The sequence below is a fragment of the Microtus ochrogaster genome, unplaced genomic scaffold (genome assembly GCF_000317375.1).
Source record: "Microtus ochrogaster isolate Prairie Vole_2 unplaced genomic scaffold, MicOch1.0 UNK42, whole genome shotgun sequence".
In the NCBI taxonomy this organism is placed as follows: Eukaryota; Metazoa; Chordata; class Mammalia; order Rodentia; family Cricetidae; genus Microtus; species Microtus ochrogaster.
Genome location: NW_004949140.1, coordinates 1,273,219 through 1,282,316, shown reverse-complemented (window position 1 = coordinate 1,282,316; position 9,098 = coordinate 1,273,219). Strand labels below are relative to the sequence as shown.

General features: G+C 39.0%; 1 protein-coding gene across 1 annotated transcript in view; it reads left to right on the top strand.

Annotated features, from left to right (window-relative positions):
- The window catches only part of Dock11 (dedicator of cytokinesis 11), a 196,672-nt gene that overhangs the window by 130,824 nt on the left and 56,750 nt on the right, over positions 1-9,098 (top strand). The window contains exons 36-37 of the mRNA XM_026790137.1: positions 6,469-6,535; positions 8,577-8,624. Of these exons, the coding sequence (XP_026645938.1) occupies positions 6,469-6,535; positions 8,577-8,624 (115 nt within the window). The remainder of the gene's footprint in view (positions 1-6,468; positions 6,536-8,576; positions 8,625-9,098) is intronic.

The following is a 9,098-nucleotide window of genomic DNA, read 5'->3' as shown; positions in this document are numbered from 1 at the left end:
ATTGTCTGGAGTCACTGTCTCTGCAGCATCACTGGTGTTAGCTGGAGTCAGGCTGTCAGACTGCTTTTCTTCTTGGAAAAGAATGGTATTATCTGCTAACATTACTAGCTTCTCTTTTATACTATATGACTATCTATAAACAAGAGATTAACTACATGTCCTCAAAAGTTAAAATAAAATTACCTTTCTCTCAAATGCCAAAACTATTATACAATTCCCACCCTCTTCTTCCATTTCTCAATATTTTGCTCAAATAATGTGCAAGTCTAAAGAACATAAAATCCACGTAAAGTGGTCATTATACAGTGTTCACAGGTTACATGTTCCTCAAAATTATGTACAATTAGCAAAGTAAATATAAACTAGAGGAGGGCTCAATGGTAGAACACATGGCTAGCATATTTGAGACCCTGGGTTCAATTCCTAGCACTATAAAAAAGAAAAAAATGTGTCAGCACTTCAAAAATCAGTAAGTAAATTTAAAATAAATTCAAAAGATACCTGGGTGCTAATCATCATAATCGTATAACTATTTTGTAATTAAAATTTCTTATATTTTTATTTTTAATTTTTTTGCTTATTTATTTATTTTTGTTTTTTGAAACAGTCTCATTTTGTAATCCTAAGTGACCTCAAACTTGCCATGTAGACCAGGCTATCCTCTGTCTCTCAAGTGCTGGGATTAAAAGCATGCGCCACCATGCCCTGCTTATTTTTTTTTTTTTGTGTGTGTGGGTATGGGTACCACATGTATGCCTGGTGCCTGCAGAGGTCAAAAGAGAGCGTGAGTTCCCATGGAACTGGAGTTACAGATGGCTGTAAGCCACTATGTGGGTGCTGGGAATTGAACACAGGTCCTCTGCAAGAGCAAAGAGTACTCTCACCTGCTGAGTCATCTTTCCAGCCCCAATTTATGTAATTTTTGGAGACAGTGTCTCACTATTTATTCAAAGATGGCATCTCCTGATCCTCTTGCTTTAGGCTCTTGAGTGCTAGAATTACAAGGGTACACACCACACTTGGCTGTTTCACTTTTTTCCCATCACACTTGGCTCTTCCATTTATCTCCCTGGTGTCACATGGCAAACCCAGGGTCTGGTACATTCGTATGCAAGTGCTTCCCTGCCATGATAAATACATTGGCCATATTTTTTTTTTGATTTTTCGAGACAGGGTTTCTCCATAGCTTTTGGTTCCTGTCCTGGTACTAGCACTTGTAGACCAGGCTGGCCTCGAACTCACAGAGATCCACCTGCCTCTGCCTCCCGAGTGCTGGGATTAAAGGCGTGCGCCACCACCGCCCGGCTGTTGGCCATATTTTTTAACTTTTTTTTTTTTGTTACTGGAGTTATGAACCCAGGGTCTAGGACATGAGCTATATACCTCCAGCCTATTTTATCCATTTTATTAACTATTACATACTTTTATTTTTGTGACAAATAAACATTAAAACAGATTAGTCAGATATGGATAACAAATTCGATAGTTTTTTCATAGTCAAGGATGGTCTTCTTGTCTATCTTCCAGATATTGGTACTAGAGACACATGCTAGCATGGTCAACTATTTTTCGTTTTAATTTTTTTATCTGGTGCTGGGATGAGATCCAGAGCTCGGCACATGAGCTCTACCCTCAGAATATCTTTATCAAATTTTAGTAAGCATTACTTGCTTTTATGTGATAGTACAAAGTTATATAAATAATATAGATAATACAAATTATACAAATAATACAATTAATATAAAATTATTCAGTATAATAATGCAAATAATACAGATTAACAGATAAGTTGATAGCCAATTAGCTGTAGAAATATTAAAACCTTTAGCCACATATGAATAAAAGCTGTGAAAATATATTAATACAACTCAAAAAATAGCTTTTTTTTTCTTTTTGAGATGGAAACACATTATTTAGCCTAGCTTGGCCTGGAAATCACTATGTAGCACAGGCTAATCAGCTTCCTAAGGGCTGGGACTCTACCACTGCATACCGAAAAACAATACAAATGATTCTGCAATCTACTGGTTTCAGGAATATACAACTTAGGAGTAAACTGTCAAAATTAGATTGAAGCTCTCTGTTGGGCCTCGATGTTTTGGAAAAGAAGTAAAATAATTTTTAAAACCAGAGGTTCATTTCAGGAAATAATAGATTGATTACCTAATAACAACCACAATTCATGCTTTTTACCTTCCCACAAAGATAAAAATGGGAGAATATGGAAACTGTGTTGTTTACGGGGTTTCTTATTTAGAGCCATGAATATTCTAAAACATTTCATCACAATTTATAATAGTTTTTATAATATTAAAAGAAATACTGTATTGTTAGTTCTTGGAATGAAAATTTTGTTATGACCTTAGTAAATTTAATGTAAACTTCTGTACACATGTTGTTTGGGGGGCAGGGGTGTTCTGAAGTGTTTCCTTCTCTGTCCTCTATATTTTACTTAACCGCAATTCACTATATCAGGGTCCTAAAGGGCATTTGTTGAAGAGTTTCAAGTTACCGTGTTATTCTTTATTAGTTCCATAGTCTCAATTTACAGCAACACTATCTTATTGAAAAAAAACCATATTTTCCTTATAAGAAAAAGCTGCGACTTCTTCCCTTCTATTTGGTGATTCTTCTTTTCAACACAGACACCATAGGAACTCCCTCAGAATTACTTTCAGGCTCCTTTTCACAAGTTTTTACATTTTTAGACTGACTAGCACTCTCATTTCCCTTGGAAGGTAAGGGAGCACTACCAGATTTCACTGAATTGTCATTTTTGTAACTGAACCCATGGAGTGCTGATTTCTTTTGCGGAATATATTTGGAACTATAGTTCACAGGAAATGGAGTACTATTTAATTCATTTTTCTTTGTCAAAGGTGGCAAAACCTTGCTAAAATTACAAGGCATGTTTTCCTCTGAGGTTTCAGATATTATTATAGGTTCCCCAGGGGAAATGCTGGAAACACTCCAAATAAAGGTATCTTTTCCCTGGTTTTGTTTGGAGGACTTTTGGCTTGAGATACTAATCATGGTATCTTTCTTTGGGGTTTCAAATTTAGTTGGTGAAGAATAAGCTATACGTGAGGGTAAGACATTGGCCTCTTTAGCAAGATTATCCTTAACAGAGGCAGAGTCCACAAGAGGGGTCTCTGGCACCTGGATGGTTGCTCCCTGACTGCTGAGTAGAAGGAGATGATCATCTGGACTTGGTTCTATGTCCAGAATAGATAAAGATCTTGTCTGTTCCCTCCGTGGTGCCATAACCTGTCTAGCAGGCAACTGTACTGGATAGGAAGGATCCTTTACGGTATAAACCTGGCTCCTCTCAAACTCAATACCAGGCACGAAATCATCATCATCACTATCCAAAAAACACAGAGGAATACGTGGCTGCTTTGCTTTGACTTTATCAGAAAGCTTTCTATTTTCTTCTTTTAATTTGTTATTTTCTACAGTGAGCTCAGCAATCTGCACTAGACTTTTTTGGTGCATGTTACTAAATTCTTGCTGTAGCATATTGCTGTATGTTTCGTTTATTAAACAGCGCTCACACAATTCTGAATCAGGGACGTTCTGTGTCTCTGTCACTCGTTTATTCTTTGCTACAGGGCCATGCCGCCTTCCCTCTGTCAACCTGGCTTTCCTCATACTGCCCAATTTCATCTGTAAACGGTGAACCTCTTTATCATGGATGTCTTTCAGTGATAACCATGCCTTTTTAAAATCATCAGACATCAGATCTCTTACACTAAGCTTAGCTTTGCCTGCCCTTGAGGCTCTCCTACCACCTCCCCCGTCTTCGCTGCTGCTACTGACAGCCCGCATCTCCTTTCATTTACTGGAAATGAAGCAAGAAGGCTTTGGGCTTGGTGGTGCCACGGACAGAAAGGCCAAAGAGGGAACACTTGTCACTGCCTAGCTACCCGCAGCCCCACTGGCCGATCTCTTACTATGGAGCAGGGTGGGGGTGGCAGTAGCCTAGCAGTGCCACTGACTAAATGGCAGAGGAGCCTCTGAGGGGACAGGTCCACTGACCAGAACACTAGCTCCTGCGGCCCTGCCCAGAGACGACAGGCGCAGCCTCAAGGGCTTCGCCAGGCCTGCCCCTTTACAGACCTGCCCAGAAGTCCAGAGGAGCAAGGAGCCGGTGGAGTGGAGGATGAACAGAACGGCCCAATTTCTTTTTCCTAGAAAAAAGTCAAAACATTTTTGTTAGGGATGAAAGAAAAGCAGAGCGTGCCGGCCACCGCTTTCCAAAATGGCGCCACCACGCTCTGAGGACAGGCCGAAAAGCCCGCGACTGCTGAGGAAGCCTGCGCAGGCGCGACCACGCCCCTGCTGGTTTAGGAAGTCTGCACATGCGCGACCTCGCCCCCTACAGGGTCAGGGGGTTTGCGCATGTGCGATCACGCCCCCTATTGGTTCATGAGGTTTGCAGCACACGCAACCATGCCCCCTACTGGTTTACTTTTTTTCCAGGAGATACCAAAAGGCCAGGCACAGCAGGGGAGGACAGAAATTGCTGTCAGCTTAATCTTTTAAAACGAATGGTATTTTAGAACAAATGATAACAAAACCATTTTGATTATTGATTATTGATTAATGATAACAAAACCATTTGATTATTGATATTTGAGAATCATTGAAACTGTTAATATTTGTGCTTTTATAAAAATACTTGGGAGTAAGCTGAGAAGGCACTGACCCATGCTGTATTCCCAGTTACTCCGGAAGACTGACATCAGAAGATTGTGGGTTCGAGACCTACTACTACAATTTCCTGAGATGCTAGACCCCAGTTTAAAAATAAAATTTAGAAAATGCTTTATAACTTCAGCAATTGGGAGGCAGAGGTGGGGGAATGGAGAGCTTAAGGCCAACCTGGGCTACATACCAGCATCCCACCTTCACCCATGGCCAGGGAGCTAGCTGGCAGTGGCAACAACAACTGTGTAACTCTTATTCCATCCCCGAGGCCCATATGTGGAAACAGAGCACTCGACTTGTAAATTGTCCTCAAATTTCTACAAGCATTGCAGCTCAAATATGCTCCCACATCATAAATGTGATAATAAATATAATTGTAAAAATACTTTTCAAAAGAACTGGTAATATAGCTCCATGACAGAGCACTTTCCTAGCACATATGGAGTACTCGATTTGATCCCAGGATCAGAAAAAAAAATATTTAAAAATGGGAGAAGCGACATCAAAACCCCTTCATTCTGTCTCACACCATCATAAAATCGGCAATGGCTCCTCAATCACTGTCTACCAAAGGCTGTGGCTTGGGTGGAGAGGGAGACACATATCTACTTTTTAATGATAAAAGATTTTGTCATTTACAATAGGGATAGCCAATACTGATAGCTATATCAGAGGAATATCCAAAGAAATTATATACTAACAAAATTTTAATAATTTTTTTATTATTATTATTTAGTCAGAGCTGGGCAAGGGTGGTACCTTTCCTTTGTCTCATCACTTGGGAGGTAAAGGCAAGAGGATCAGGAATTCAAAGCCGATCTGGATTATGAGACCCTGTCTCAAAATAACAAAATAAATCCTATAAGTAGGGAGGGAGGGGAAAAGGGAGGGAGAAAGGGATGGAGCAGCAGAAGTAAATTAGAAAAGATATATTGGAGAAATGAAAGAAATAGGTTAAAGAGACATGAGCTACATTTTAAACATTCTTTTGTCTGAAGTAGTTGGAAGCAGATAGAACATCAGCCTTATTATAAAAAGTGGAAAATGGAAGAAAATAATTTGTCTCCTCTATAGTTGTTAATTGTTTTGGTTAACAGAACCCTTTTGAGAAGCAGAAAAAGGTACCCACCTCTTCAGAAAAACGCCCATAATCCTACCATTGTTTGTGAAATGTTAGAGTTGGCTAAGTCTTGGGTATAAAGGATCAACAAACTTTTCTTATTTTGACTTCAATCATGATAGGAAGATTGGAGCAAACTATCCCAAAGGACATTTACAAAATAAATAAAAAGAAGGTTATAAACTAAAATAAAGATTGCTCGATACATTTGAAACCAATGTGAAAAGTGTGTGTGTGTGTGTGTGTATGTGTGTGTGTTATTTTGAGCACAGTATGATGAAACATACTGTAATCCCAGCACTCAGGAGGTAGGGCACGAAGCAGAAAGTCTGGGCACTTCTAAGTTTAAGGCCAGTCTGGGTGGGGTATTGAAATCCTGTCTAAAGAAAGGGGACGGGGAAGGCCCCTTGGTGCTGCAGACATTTCAATTCTAGCACTCTGAAGGGGAGGCAGGAGGATTAGGAGTCATCCTTAGGTCCTTAGCCCCCTAGTGGATCTGAGGCCAGCCTGGGATGTTTACTATCCTGTGTGGTGTTGGGAAGTAGGAAGCAAAAAGGGATGAAGTGTATGGTGTTGGTTGATCCTAGGTCACTCAGTTTTTGTTCTCAGATCTAACCCCTTATTTCTCCTATTTTCAGATACTCTCTTGACTTACTGGAATAAAGTGTCTCCCCAGGAGCTCATAAACATTCTCGTACTTCTAGAGTAAGTTGCGGTATTTTCCTAAATGTTCTACTTATTTGGAAAAACTGAGTTGAAGGACTTTAGATGTTACAGTTTTTCTGTTTTCAGCTGCCCATTGGCTAATGTGATAGAAACTGTTACATTTTCTTAATAATCTAGAGTCTGGCATTCTTCACCCAGTGATAGAAGAAAAGCAAGGAAATGAAATACTTATGAGGCCATACAAAACTCCTATCCAATAATCTTACAGATGTGCAGGCATCTTACTATGCCCTTGAAAGCTGGGAAATTAGAGTGCTGGTAGCTGGCCTGTATTGTTCAACTGAACAGATCCCGAAATAATGAGCAGCTCAAATGTAAAGTTTGAACTCTTAAGTAGAGCTGAATAATTCTAAATACTACCCACTTTAGGAACAGAGAGATGTAGTTTATCGGATATATATATATAAATATACATCTACAAGTATTTTAAAAAACATGGGAAAACCAACCATTGTGATTGAAAGGAGTTATATATGTTATCATTATCAAAAGCTCATTCAGAAAAACGCCCATAATCCTACCATTGTTTGAGAAATGTTAGAGTTGGCTAAGTCTTGGGTATAAAGGATCAACAAACTTTTCTTATTTTGTCTTCAATCATGATAGGAAGATTGGAGCAAACCATCCCAAAGGACATTTACAAAATAAAAAAAAATAGAACTCTGTCTATACAGTTGATTCAAGTTTTTAAAAAAAATTACAAAAAAAATCTGCTAACTAGCAGTTAAGATTTCGGGTGGATTCTACTATATATGAATTTAACAGTTTGTTTTAAATTAATATAAAAAAGAATGAGATTTCCATAATTGTAGTAAGAGGTATGGGCTCCTTGTTCTGTCCTGCCTGGCTAGTTTATACCTGAAATAACCACAAGGAAATTGTATTCATTTAAACGCCGCCTGGCTCATTAGCTCTAGCCTCTTATTAGCTAATTCTTACATCTTCATTCAGCCCATTTCTAATAATCTGTGTAGAACCACGAGGTTGTGGCTTACTGGGAAAGATTTAGCATGTCTGACCTGGTGGCTGGCTCCATGGCGGCTCTGTCTGCCTGCCTTCTTCCTCCCAGAATTCTGTTCTGTTTACTCCACCCACCTAAGGGATGGCCTATCAAAAGGCCAAGGCAGCTTCTTTATTTAACCAATGAAAGTAATACATAGACAGAAGACCCTCCTTCACCACGTAATGGCATTTTCATCCGAATTGTTTCTGTTGCTCTCTCTTGGCTCATCCTCTAACTGCCCCCCACTCCAGCTGGACCCCTTCTTCCCTCTGTTAGCCCCATTTCTGCTTTCAAGTAAGGTAGCTTCATTTTTTTCCTTTTTTTTTTCTTTTGCTAACCCTCCCCGAAGACCTATTTCTCTTTTCCATGGTCCTCTTTCTAATTTCCTGACCTGTCCCCCCATCTGTAGTAAACACTGTAAATATGCTGGGACATATTTCCCGTTGAAGACAATGGATGTTGAGAATCTGCTTGAAAAGAGACGGGGGAGGGGAGGGGGGAGGAAGATTAGCCTGCTTTTCATGGGACTTAAACAAGACTGTTCATGACAGCTGTTGAAGCTGTGAGCACATAGGGATTTAAATGTTATTTTTTCTAACTTCATGTGTTTATGGTTATTGATAATAGAATTTTAATACCATTGTGCGAAAATATAGCATTTGTCCACATTTCTGTAATTAAGAAAGATGTTTTGTCTTAATGAGTGCTGGCGACCTTGGCTATGGCATGGTATAGCACACAAAGGATGTTTGACATGGGCAAGTTTTTTTTTTAATTTTTTTAAAATCTGTCATTATAGTTATGTATATTGACATGGGACTTTTAATGCTGATATAACTATAGCAGATATATATGGAAAGATAGGATATGGCTTTTAAGTAGTTATCTGGGCCTTCATTTTTGTGGAAATCTATGTTCTTGTAAATTGATCTCCGGAACATATGACGTCTACTCAATAGTTATTAGGTTGTACCAGGTAGCAGTATATTACTAACATGTTGTCATTTTCCTTTCCAGAGTATGTTTGTTCCACTTCCGCTATATGGGGAAAAGAAACATAGCAAGGTAATGCTTGCAGCACTACAACTTGCCATTTTCCCTCTTTCTTTCCCAACAGAGAGCAGTCCTACCCATGGTTTATAAAATCTAAGATACTGATGGTAGGTTAACCTGAAGGTAGCCGTGATTCATTCAATGGATCCCAATTCAAGGTTAAAAGTAATATCAACCAATACTACATTTTCAAAAAGACAATGGCTAGAATAATAAAGCAGGTTTCTTCCTCTGAGATCCCCCTAAACTTCGAGCAGATTCTTGTATTTCCTGGAGGACTTAAGTAACAGCTAAATAGAAGGGTAGGTATCAAATCAAAAAGTCAGGGTAGCCAACTACTAAGGGGAATAGAAACATTCAACAGTAAGTAGGACATAAATTATATATTATCTATTTGTTCTTTTGCATCTTAAATCTTTATGAAGAAATATGTAAGGATCTCAGGGATGTAGCTCAGTGATAGAGCATTTGTTTAGCATGCACAGT